Here is a 13,506-nt window from a genome sequence, read left to right on the forward strand (position 1 = left end):
CCGAAATCCGGGATGGAGGCTGAAACATCGATATCATAGCCCGAATATCCCGGACTCGCTGTTTGGGAGGATAGGCCTGAAACTGTACTGTGTCCAGAACAGCTACGATGAAAGGGAGCGTCTGAGAGGGAGTCAGGTGTGACTTCGGCACATAGTGAATTAGTTTATAGTGAACCCCTGTGAAATCAGGCGGTCCGCCGTAGTCAGGAGGTAGGAGACGACAGCCTGTGGCGAGCCCGCCTTCAACAGCAAGTCATCGAGGTAGGGAAAGACTGGAAACCCTAATCTGCGCAGATGAGCTGCGACCACCGCCATCACCTTTGTGAACACCCGAGGGGCACTGCTAAGGTCAACTGGGAACACAGTGAACTGAAAGTGTCTGTGGCTAACCGTGAACTGTAGATAGCGTCTATGGGCTGGTAGGATGGGAATGTGGAAATAAGCGTCCTGCAAGTCCAAAGCCACCATCCAGTCTCTGTGGTCGAGGGCAGACAGGACTCGAGCTAACGTGAGCATCTTGAACTTTTCCTTCCGGAGGAAGCACTTGAGGGACTATAGGTCTAGATTAGGACACAGGCCTTTGTCTTTCTTGGGCACCAAAAAGTAGCGGGAATAACAACCACAACCTACTTCTGGCGCAGGGACAGTCTCTATAGCTCCCTTGGAGAAAAGAGCTGAGACTTGCTGACGGAGAAGTGCCAAATGATCCTCATACATGCGATCGTAAGACGGTGGCATGGTAGAAGGGGTGGTCTCAAAGGGGAGGGAGTAGCCCCTTCAGACGATTTGCAGAACCCACCCTTCCGACGTGATGGATTGCCAGAGGAGGAGGTGATGGCGAATCCTGCCTCCAACTGGCTGAAGGCAGGCTTGGACCAGACTAGGATGATTTGGAGGCAGTGGCAGGGGGGGAAGATGGTGGACACCCGCCCGCTGGTTTCCCGACCCGTGAGGACGCTGGGTCCCACGTCCGCGGCCATGCAGAGGCTGGGCAGCTTGCGTGAACCAGTGGCTAGACTGGACTGGACGCGGATGGACGCCCCTTCCGTAGCCAGTAAAGGGATGGAAAAGTGACTGGAGTGGACAGGAAGGTTCAGTGAGGCCCAAATATCTGGCTGTAGCTTGAGTCTCTTTAAAGTGCTGAATCTGCTTTGTCGTCAAAAAGACGACGGCCATCAAAAGGCATGTCCATCAAGGTTGACTGGACATCCCCCGAAAAGCCAGATGTCCTCAACCAGGCGCAGCGTCTAAGGGCTACCGACGTGGCAATTGTTCTGTCCAGTGAGTCGGTGGTATCTAGTCCATACCGAAGGGCAAATTTGGCTGCGTCTCTCCCATCCGCAATTGCCTTGGAGAGAATGGCCCGGGCAATGAGGCAGCACCTGCGCGACCATATCCCAGATAGTATGGGAGTAGCAGCCCAAGAGGCACGGGGTATTCACCGACCGCAGTGCCAAGCTGGAGGAAGAGAACATTTGCTTCCCAAGACTGTCACGCTTCTTGGATTCCCTATCTGGAGGAGTAGAAGGGAACGCGCCCCTAGAAGAAAAAGCTTGGACCACCAAGCTCTCAGGGGGAAGGGTGTTGGGTCAAGAACACTGGGTCACCTGGGGCCGGGCAGTGGCGGGCAATTGTCCTCTCCATAGGAGCCACTGTGCTGGGCTTGGACCAAGTGCCAAGGAGGACATCAATAAGGGCTTCATTAAATGGCAATAGAGGGTCAGAGAAAGAAGCTGCAGGAGGGTAAACCTGGCTGCCACCAGAGGGAGCTCAAGGCCAAGGACCTCGTCCGCCCTTCTCACCACCACAGCATATGATGCTCCCTCCTCCATGACCACAGTAGGGGGGAGAAAGCCAACCAGTGTCTGGAGAGGTGTCCAGACCACTTGCATCCCCCAAGTCCTCTTGCCAGTCCGGTTCTTTAAGCTAGTCAGTTAAGGGGTCCAGCGACCCCTCCCAGTCCACATCACCACCCTCTGGTTGATACGGAACACCAGGGATGAACAAGTCAACAAAAGTACCCTCGCTCATCGGATCAGACGGCGGTCTGGGACCGTGTCCAACTCAGGGGTGAGGAAATGAGGATGGGGACGGCATTGGCCGGGGGCACAGCCGAAGCGGGGGTCGTTGTTGTGATCAGCACCGGGGAAGGTAGAATGAGATTGACTGGCGTCAATCTGGATCCAGGCCTGGATCCTCGGGGGCCCTCCGGCGCCGCGGCCGGAGCCGCCGGCATCAAAGGCACAGCCTGCTCCATGGGAGCCCAAGGCACGCCGATAGTCAGACTACCCAAAGACAAGGTGTAAGGCCTCGTAAAAATGTCTGAGTTGGGCAGGAGATGCTCCAGCTCCCGGAAAAGGTGGGAGGTGCGGAGTCGTCCATGAAGTAGGCATCGGAGATGGAGCCTTCGAGGGACGGCACTCTGAGCCCCACATCGCGTCAGCCGACCGATGGGGAGAGGGTGTCGAACGCTTGTGCTCCTTCGCTTTCTTCTTGTACTTTGACTTACCCGAGGACCTTGACAACTTGGAGTGCGATAAGGAGTGGGGGCTCCGCAAACGGGCTCGTGACCTTCCTCACGAACGCGACCGGGAGCGACGAGGAGCTGACCGCCCAACCTCCAACAACTTTCGTGACCGCTCCTGCAAAGTCCTCAGATGCATGGCCCGACAGCCGGAGCACGACTTTGGGTCGTGGTTGCGCTACAGACACAAGCACACGAGGTGCGGATTTGTCACATACATCTTGTGACATAAGCGGCAGGGCTTGAAGCCGGTCCGACGTTGGGACATCCTTCGTGCACCACGAGTCCAAGTCTCAAAAAAAGAAGTTGACAAAAGTCGCAAAAAGCTAGCCAAAAAATGGCTAAGGGGTAGCTCTCTCTGGAAAAAGGAACTAGCAACCACGATGCGAACAACAGGCAAAAAGTCGATCAACGCCATCTACTGGCGCGCAGGGGTATTGCTGAAGACAAAATTTCCGGATCCAGACTGATGCCTGGGGGAAATTATAAGGTAAGGAATCTACAACTAACAGTCTCTACCAGATTCTAGAATCTAACACTGACAGAAGTACTGAATAAAGATGCCCTTCAGGAATCCAGGTTATTCTCATCTTCAGGTGATTCTTATCAATCATAGTCATGCCTGCTGAAGACACCTGCATCAAAGTGAAGGTAATAAATGGTCTAGGAAACTGGTGATCTGCCATTGAATGCCTCAATGTTCTGAATCCTTTGTGGTTAATTACCCCACAGACACCCTTTTAGGAAAACCCCAGGAATAATTAAGACTACACTTCTTTTTGGTACTTTTAGAAACTAGGTCTGTCTGACTGGTGGCCCATAAAGCAAAGATATGTTCATACCAACTATCCATTACCTCTTTCCAGGGAACCAATCATTTGTCAAGGGTGCTGTTACTGCATCATTATTACAAAGTCTGCACATTATTTCTTGCACATGAGCCCGTTTTAAAACTTCTGCTACTTGTACCGCCAGCAGCACCGGCAGCCTTAAATCTCACACCAGCACCGCCAGCAGTAACGGGAGAGAGGGGACTTCAGCCCCCATAGTTCTTAGTGTCCGGAGGCGCCAACGTACTATGCGCCAGGAGGCGCATATAAGGCAGCTGCAGGTTCCCGCAGCCCGGTAGCCCGTTTTTGTGTTTTTAAACTTCTGCTACTTGTACCGCCAGCAGCACCGGCAGCCTTAAGTCCCGCCACCAGCACCGCCAGCAGTATCGGGAGAGAGGGGACTTCAGCTCCCATAGTGCTTAGCGCCCGGAGGCGCCAACGTGCTTCTACACGCCAGGAGGCGCATAAAGGCAGCTGCGGGTTCCTGCAGTGCGGGAGGCGCGCGGGCCTGCCCGGGCCAAGGGTGTCCCATCTGCGACCGTCAGAGGCTGAAGGAGGCCGGGCTGGGACACATTATTGACACTTGAAGATCAAGGGGACTCGTACATGAAGACTAACAAGGCTAATAAGGTACATGGGGATAAGGCATTAGCTATATACTCTGGAGTGTGTAGAGGGGCTTAAAGCCATGAGTAAAAGAAAATCGTTAACAGGACAGGTAGTAGTAGGAACATTGGATGCATTCCTCATAAGGGCTGAGTCTGCTTTGATTCATGAAAACCAGCTTACTGAGCGCAGACTGTCTCTGGAGCCCCAACCTCCCCATAGCCGCTTAGTAACGACTACCCCTGTTGTAAATAGCAACCAGGCTCTCAATACATCTGTAACAGACCCTCTACAACCTATGGTAACTGATAAAGAAATGAATGATGCCCCAGAGACCACGGAGGATGTTAATAAACTGACAAGCTCGTTGATAACCGCTAGGGGCCAGAAAGCAAAACTTAACGAAGGTAGCAGCTTTGCGCCTCCAACTAAGAAGAGAAGGGGGCAGGGTCCTAACAAACTAAGTAACTCCTCAAAAGGTCTAGGAAGTAAATCTAAAATCATGGAGAGAGTATCTATACAGGAACACAATACAATCCTAAAGGATTCGGGGCACATAAGTATACCCCCAGTGCAGGAGCAGGAGGTTTTCTGGGAAAAATTAGAGTATCGTCTTAGCTCTCCTGAATCCACTAAGTCACACACTTGCCCAAAAAGAAGGGAGGCTATCTAATTTGGAAACATCTGTAAAAACCGTACCCTCAGACCCGCCTGGTATCTGCCTATGTAGAACGCAAGTTGCACCTCTGAGCATAAGTAGGGTCTGTGAGAAAGTGGCTCTGTATATACTGTTCCCAAATAGGTACAGGGTGTACAGAGTCCACAGTGCCCAGAGGCTTGGCAGAGGCTTAAGTTAGATATAACCTTACTCTCTAAAGTTGTAACTTGGTCGAGCAGTAAGGCAGTATCAGAGGACAGTGTAAAGCATTTGTTGTACACACTCAGTCAGCAAATGGTCTCACACACTCAAGAACTGAACTCTAGGCCAATGGTTTATATATAAAAAATATATGCTTGTTTTATTTTAGAAACAACAATTGGAATTAAAATATACTTTCTCAGAATGAGATGCTTTATATAAATACTTTTGCAATATGCAATTGACTTTTGTAAACAGTTACAAGTGGTTGCAATAGGCAACACAGTTTTAAACACAATAATGCATTGAGTTCAATGGAAGTTTCCAGTTATTTGCAATACATTACTTTTTGGATTACTTTTGGAATTCCAGGACTGGATCCTAGATTCAGTCCTGGGACAGTACTTAGCAACAAGTGATACAAGTCGACTTAATTACTGTGATGATTTTTAGACAATATTTTGCTATTTTAAAAGTTGACACAGAAAATATTTCATAGAAAACAGTCAATGATGCCCTATGGCAGAAAATTCAAGTTGCAGGTATAGTATGTTCTCGTTACTTTTGTAATCCAGTACTGGGTGCCTAGACTCAGTACTGGGACCTTTATCCAAAACAGGTAAGTAATTACGTTTTCAGATATTATGCGATTTTTAATGAATATTTAAAGATTGCAGAAATCGGCACTTAGAAGAAATTTCACAGAAAAACAGTCAATGATTTCCTATGGAAGAAAATTGGGTTACTGGTAGTTGTAAATATTTTTCAGAGTCAGTGCTGGGCACCAAGATCCAGCACTGGGAGCTCACCTAAGAGCAGGTGAGTATTTTCGTTTTCGTTACTCAGCTGATTTTTGGTGAATATTTTAAGTTTTGAAAACTCCACACTTAGAAGAAACTTCAGAAGAAACCAGTCAATGTTACCCTATGGAGAAAATTGAGTTATCGGTTTAACGGTAAGTACTCGACTGGCAGAATTAAGGTTCTGGGCATAGACTCGGGGGTCTCCCAGGGTCAGGTAGGTACAGTTAGTTCACCCCCTGCGGCACAAGGGCGACCGGGTGCAGAGATAGTTAGGCCCAATGTTATCCTATGAGGGATAGGGGGGACTTGGTTGGTGGCTGCCGACTAGCAGGCCACACGGCTGTGGGAGCTGGGCTCCTGGTCCCTTACTCAGGGCAAGTGGGGAAGTAGATAGGTGTAGAGGTTGCACTGCCAGGGCCACTCAGGCGGCTGGGTGCAGGGTGCTTTTGAGCCTTTGGGCGCTCAATTGATTTCAATGGGAAATCTCTAGTTTAGAAAGAGACTGCAAGCTCAGGGCCGAGGATTTTTCAGGTGCCACCACCACTTCGAGAGGTAAGTTTGGTAGTTGGAGGATAGGTAGGTACCCCAGGATTGGGCACAGGGGGCCGCCGGGTGCAGGGGTGCCTTTTGGTGTCGGAAATCTTACCCTCTGTTGATCGCGGTTGGGGGGGGCACCTTGTTCTGAGGCTGCAGGCTTCTTCAGGAGTGTCGAGGGAGGTCCTTGGGTGCCGGACTCTGGGTCACAGTCGCCGTGGGGTCGTCCTCGTGGTCTTTGTTCACTCTGGCACAGGCCAGGCTTGGCTGGTGCAGAGTGTGCTGGGTTCGCGGTTCCGGGCTGCTGCCAGGGATTAGAAGTAGATTTTGAGTAGAGCCTCTACTCATGGGAGTCCCAGGGGCTTAGAGTCAAAAGGTAGCCAGGTCCTCCGGGGTTTGTGAGGTTGCTGGCCACAAGAGATGCCGGGTTGAGGCAGGAGCAGGTTCGAGGGTCGTCAGGCCGGTAGGGCTGGGGCCAAAGCAGTTTGTGTCTTCCTCTTCTTAGCAGCTGCAGGGCAGGTCTTCTTTCTTCTAGCTCTTATTCGGATTTTGGAATCTGGAATCTGGGGAAGGAAGGTTCAGGGTGCCCCTAAATACTAGATTTAGGGGCGTTACAGGTAGGTGAAGGGCAGGGACCAATGGGTCCCTGTCCTGGGGTGGGTACACCCCCTATCCTGCCTCTCTCCTGTGGGAGAGGGGCAGTAGCCTAGTCCTGATAGGGTAGGGCTTCCCATCTTCAAGATGGCGAGAGCCCGGAGATGTGCTTCACCTCGCCTCCCCCACCTGAGGGGTGGGGTTGGCAGGCTGGCACATCCCCTGTCCTTATTTGGGGTTTCCGGCCAAGCTTCCCGCCAGAGTGGGGGGTTGCAGTGGCCTGGGGAAGCTCACAGAGGCGGAATGCCTTTGAAGCTTCCCCCTGCCCATCCTGGGGGAGGAGATTTAGCACCTCGCCCAGGATGTGCATTGTTGCAGGCCCAGGAGAGCAGGGGCTCTCGTACCCAGGGGTCCAGCAACATGTCTGCTGTGTGGCAGCCTAGGCAGCCTCAGAACAGACGTGGATTGTAGGTTAGGTTTTAGGGGGCATCTCTAAGATGCCCTCTGGGGTGCTTGGTACATTAAATCCCACACTGGCATCAAACTTCTCAGTCTTCAGTGAAGCCATCATGGTGATGTGGAGTTCGTGTTGACGATCTCCCAGCACCATATACTCTTAAATGGCAGCACTGCACTTACAGTGCCCAGGAATGGACCTGGGTACTGTAGGGGCACAGGGCTCATGCTCCTGTGCCCACACCATTGGCATAGGGCACCCAGCTAGAGGGGTGGCTGATATATGCCATGGCAGTGTAGGTGATGGGCATGGCACACAGGGATGTGTGCCATGTCGACTCTTGTTTTGTCTTGCACCCAGACACCCAGCCTGTAAGGGCAGTGTGTGTGTGTGTAAGGGTACAGGGCCTCTAAGGGTGGCACAATGTGTGCTGCAGCCCTTAGAGGCCTTCCCTGGTCACAAGGCCCTGGGTACCTAGGGTACCATTTACCAGGGGCTGAAATGTGGCCAGGGTTTGCCAATTTGGGTTTTGTGTGTTTAGGGAAGAAACATAGGCCCTGGGCACCTGATTGGCAGGAGTCCAGGGCACACTGAGTCAAAGTACATTCAGCAATTCAGCAAAAAGTGGGGGCATATCATGCATGAAAGATGGCACTTTCTCACAGGGTCCCATTACCTGGCCAACCTAATGGTAATTGTGCGAGTGGGAGTGTATCACTCCAACAAGCACTTCCCACCTCGGAAATATAAAAAAATCTGCCTAAGACCGGGCCTACGGGAGAAAGTGCACTTCAACCCCCCTTAAATCAAGCAGGGCCATTAAATCCTAAACTGGGTACACTTGCAGAGAATGATCAGCTGGCAAACAATCCAAAGCTGGCCCCCTTAAATAGGGAAGTTCATAGTAGGGGTAACGGGGGCCAGAGCCCAAGTAACAAAGGAGGTACAAATACGTTTCGGGGAAATCTGCCAGGTACAAGGAACTTGCATCTTCCCCCGGAAGCCACACCATACACAGTGGTTTTGGCCAACGCTCCTTCTCTGCATTCTGGCAAAGAAGAGCATTGGTCAACACTGAGGAACAATTCTCTGCATTTCCTAAGTGCAAAGACAGGTATAACTAATGTATTGTTCACAGAGTTTAAGATGGCTATGCGAATTGGATGGGTCGGGGGCTCTAATAAGTTATTGCCAGGAGATTCTATAGTGCTAACGTTTAGGACACCTGGCTTGGTCCAAACCATACTAGACAGGGTTGGAATTTGGCCCGTCAGAACCAAGGAGATAAATATTCTACCTTTGGGTTTCTTGTATCAACCACATAGGCCTACACATAGGCCCATACAGTATGCTCCAGAGGGAGAGAACTACTTTGGATTAGAACACCAAAGTTATGCAGTTCCGACTAGTAACCAATTTGATGTCTTCAGTACCCTAGAAGATATTGATTGACTGGCTCCCCCGGCCCAGTATTTAAACCAGGACGAGGGGCCAGTTGGAAGTAATGCCGTGGTAACTCTAGTACAGGAGAGTAGATCAGAATATATTGTCACAGAGATGAGTTTAATAGAGCAGTACTGCAAAGGGGTTGCATTGGCGATGGGAGACACCGCAGGGACGGCGGGTTCTTTGCCTACACCCTGTAATTATCCTGTACAACCATCAGTGTCAACCTACAATGTTAACCTTAAGAGCCCTAGGCCTGCTCCACTCTGTCCCCCTCCTATATCAGAATGGCTCCCTTGTAAAGCTATTTCCTGCAATATTTCAGGACTGCGCTCAAAGATAAATAATCCAGTCTGGTCTGATTATATTCTGAATTGTGACATACTATGTTTGCAGGAAACCTGGTCCAGTGAACCAACTCACATTAACGGCTTTAAAACCTTTGATATTCAAGCAGTTAAGGGCCTGGGGCAGACCAAAGGGCGGTCTCTGCATGTATATTTCCAATAAACTGGAAACAAGCAAAACAGGGTCGTAGCTGGGGGAGAGTCACTATCAGCTAGTCAACTGTTTTTTGGTGCCAACAATTGTATGGTTTATAATATTGCACCAGGCGATTTGGGCCGGGTGTTAAAAAACTTAGGTGGGGATCTGAATACCATTTGTAACGATAGTTTAAAAGATGTCATGATAATCGTGGCTGGAGATTTTAATTGCGCAATGTGCCCTTTGGAGGATAGCAGAATCTGCGGTCTTATGCACGAAGAAGGTCTTTGCAACACCCATTTTTGTCACTCATTGGTGGGGGAGTTGTTTAACGAGCTACTTGCTAGCACTGATTTGGGCTTTGCGAATGAATTGTTGACAGTACCTGCTCCGATGCCTCCCACTTTTAATGGCAGGGGCTTATCTTCAACCATAGATTACATCTTAGTCTCTAGCAATCATGCATCTAGATTATTTTCTTTCAAGGTTGGAGATAATTCCCTGAGCGACCATTTTCCTTTATGCCCAACGGTTAAAATACCACTGTATAGGCCAAACTGGACTAACAATGTTACGCAGGTTGTAGGTGAAATTAGACTTGATAAGACTAACGGATACACCTTAAAATGGTCGAAAGTGGATCCTGTGGAAGTGACAAACTGATTGGTGACAAATTGTAAATCTGCCATTGATATCTGCCTGTGTGAACTTGCCTGCCATGATAGTATTTTAGCGTCTTGTAGTGAAATATCTGATGAGGTCAGGAAAATACTATTTGTTCAACAACGTAATAAACCCAAAAATCAGAGCTGGTTTAATACAAGGTGTACGCAAGCATATTCTAATCTGAAGCTTGAGTTACATAGGCAACCTAGAATTATGAACAATGTCAGAATGGTGAGACTGGAGAACAGGCAGGCTATCAAAGAAAGAAATAGTGCCATGAGAGATGAAGCTTGGGAATCTCTTCACTTAGCAACACAATTGTAAGATAGTGCGGCATTCTGGAGAGCAGTAAAGGCCCCCTTTTTTAAACCCTGGAAATGGTCCCTCAATAGAAATTGCTATCTCCGAAGAGGTTTGGATTAAGCATTTCTCAAAGGTATATAATGGCTCAGATAACTCTACATTGCCAGGCAGTGAAAGTGCATATAAAACCTATGAAAATGTAGACTTGAAGTTTACCATAAAAGAAGTCAACAGAGCCCTCGCATTAAGCCAGGGCGGTGTCCTAGTAGATCTGTTTAAGTCTAACATCACTCTCGTAACCCAGGTTATTATTGCTAGCTGCCAGGCCCGAATACCTAAGACCTGGGCGGAGTCTATTATCGTCCCAATTTTTAAAAAAGGGGACCGGCCAGACCCCAGCTGCTACAGACCCATTTCATTGCTTGACTTCATGGAATAAGCAGCCGGGCGTGTGATTCTGGAGCGTCTGCAAGTTTGGGCAGATGATAATCAGGTCTTATCAGACCTGCAGTATGGTTTTCGTGAGGGGTTGGGTACTATGGAGCAATGCTTAAACTTGTCTATTTTAGTAGGGAAATACACCAGGGCGAAAAAGGGCAGAGTATTCAAGGACCTCACCATGGCCTTCGATTCCGTTAGGCATGACAGATTATGGGAGGTCCTCAAGGCACTGGAGGTCGACCCACATATTGCATTCCTTAGGCACCTTTGTATGTGGCGCTTCTGCCAAATTGCGTTTTGGTGTAGGGGTGGGGGGGGGGCAGCTAAATAGGGAGATTTAGCAGGATAGTATCAAATTGGACTGGGCTTTTAAGATTCCCTGGGTCAGGTTTGTTTGAGACTTTATGATATACCTAGGCCACCGAGAATATTTCACTGACCCAGGGTCCATGCAGGTGCTCCCTAGAAAGGTCCTAAAAAACAGAGGGCCTTCAGTTTCTGGACTCAGTAAGATCGGCAGGGGAACTTTTAAAACTCAGTTTTAAACAACATCAACAAATATTAACAACAATAGGAATGGAGCCATATTTGACATATGTACTTGGCTCTTTTGACAGATTGTTATTGACTAGGTTTACGCTCAATATTGTTCATAAACTTGTGATCTTCCCAAAAATGAATGACTGGTCTCGTCTGCTGCAAATTTGTCCTTGTGACAATCAGTCCGCCCAATCCACTATCCATTTACTCTTTTTCTGTAAATTTTATATAGAATTAAGGAAAGTGTGACTAATTCCTCTTTTAAAGTCCCAGGGACTGAGGCAATGTCGTCCAGCATTATTTAAATTGCAGTTCTTAGAAAACGAACACACAGCATGGAGGCTAGCTATGTTCTTGGAGTGCACTCCACTGGAGGAAAAGTGTGGTTATTGATGAATTTTAACTGAATGGTAACCTCCCCTTCTTCTTTTAAGGTGTTTCTATCAAAGTCATGCACTTTTATCCTCAAAATTTTAAAACTGTTTTTAATTTATGAATTTTAATGTAATATGATCTATTTCATGTGCTTTGATGATTGTTAAAAAACATTCGAATAAAGCTTTCTTTGACTTGGACTTGCACATGACACGGACAAGCAGAATTTAGTTGCTCCTAAGGGCACACTAGAGCATGGAAGAACCATGAAAACAGACATCACAGCTTTCTAAAAGACGCCTCAATCTGGCGTAAAGAGGTAAATGAAGTAGGGAAGTTCACCTCTTTAAAAGGTATTTCTGCTGACATAGCAACAGGTTACTATTTCATGTCAAGAAGGATGAAGCTTAAGGCTTGGACCTGCGCTGCCTTATGCATTTTATTTCTGTTGAAAGGCTCGTACAAGGAGTATGGATTTCGAAAGGATCCTCTGTTTCCTTCAGAGAGGCATGAATTCGGCCTCATGTCCACAAACCTCCTTCGGGTGCATCAGAGACAAAGGCACCAAAGGCAGTCCATTAATGAGAGTCTGAGATTCAAAAACAAGAGGAAGAACTGATTTGTTTTGGAGGCAATACAGCAAACGACACTGAATTAACCCCTTCCATGCGGGGCGGATTCCCCCGCTGTGCTGACCGTTACCTGCGCGGGCGTGGTCATGACGGAACGGTTCCGTCATGAGCACAGCTCAACCGACGCTCATGACGGAACCGTTCCGTCATGAGCGTCGAAGGGGTTAACAGTCAGAAATCACACAAAACCATATAAAGAAATTAAGGGATCCGGATTCTGCGTTTGTGAAGGGACAGGACTACAGCAACTGACTGCCAAAATCACCTTTTATTGAAACCATATAACTTCAAGTGAAACAATGGGATCCATGCCAGACACTATGCAGAATGGAGATTCAATTAAAATGTCCAAATTAAGGCAATAAGCACACATCCCGTTGATTACTTAGAAACAATCTCAAACTTACCTCAAGCTGCAGCTCTGTGTACTTCCTCCTCAGTTCAGTAACGTCTTCTCCAGCCTGAATCTTCTTATATAAATCCAGCTCTGTATCTAGTAATTCCTTCTGTGTCTATGAAATGAACATCTTTTGATTAATATGACAAGTATTGCAAAATGTTATAGATAATCTTAAGTAACCTATTATAAAGTGTAAGTCTTTTCTTCATTTCATCTCTACACAAATCCAAATTTTAAATATTGGCGTTAACTAAACATTCAAATACTGTTTTCTGATCAAATTTAAACTTGCAATTTCCTGAGTCAGTGAAAAGTCGCATAAATTAACATAAATCAAAAATATCAATAGGTCCATCCAAGAAGAAAAACAAGAGCCGAAGGTGGACAGGTCTTGAGGAAAAACAAAACATCTGCAAAGTCAAAGAGCCTAGGAAAGAATAATGTTACTTACCCAGTAGGCATCTGTTCTTGGCATGTAGAGCTGCAGATTCACATGCTTTGTATACTCCTGCCATCTAGTGTTGGGTCCGGATGTTTGCAAGTTGTTTTTCTTCGAAGAAGATTTTCCAGTCACGAGGCAAGGGGACTCCTCCTTTCGGTGATAGTGCGCATGGTCATTGACTCCATTGTTCGATTGCTTTCCCGCAGAGAGTGAGAATGGAGTTAGTAAGAGTAGAACAGAGATGTCCATGCGTATGTATGCAAAGTAAGAAACTACAACACCTATAGGTACGCAGGGAGGCGGATGGCCGCATGTGAATCTACAGCTCTACATTCCAAGAACAGATGCTTACTGGGTAAGTAACATTATCCGTTCGAGGCACGTGAGCTGTAGATCACATGGTTTGCATAGACTATATAGCAGTATACTCCAAAAGCGGTGGTTAACCTGTAGATGTAGTTGTCTAAAACGGTGTTTTAAGTACTGTCTGGCCTACATTAGCTTGTTGCCTTGCTAACAAATCTACATAATAGTGTTTGGTGAATGTGTGCGGTGTTGACCATATTGC

The 13,506-nt window shown here is 47.8% G+C and overlaps 1 protein-coding gene across 4 annotated transcripts in view; it reads right to left on the reverse strand.

The window, feature by feature from the left end:
• The window catches only part of RBM26 (RNA binding motif protein 26), a 999,243-nt gene that overhangs the window by 238,436 nt on the left and 747,301 nt on the right, over nt 1-13,506 (reverse strand). For all 4 annotated transcript variants that reach the window (XM_085622082.1, XM_085622081.1, XM_085622080.1 and 1 more), the window contains one exon: nt 12,504-12,608. In XM_085622082.1, coding sequence (XP_085478208.1) covers nt 12,504-12,608 — 105 coding nt within the window. The remainder of the gene's footprint in view (nt 1-12,503; nt 12,609-13,506) is intronic.

Source organism: Triturus cristatus, chromosome 8 (assembly GCF_964204655.1).
Source record: "Triturus cristatus chromosome 8, aTriCri1.1, whole genome shotgun sequence".
Classification (NCBI taxonomy): Eukaryota; Metazoa; Chordata; class Amphibia; order Caudata; family Salamandridae; genus Triturus; species Triturus cristatus.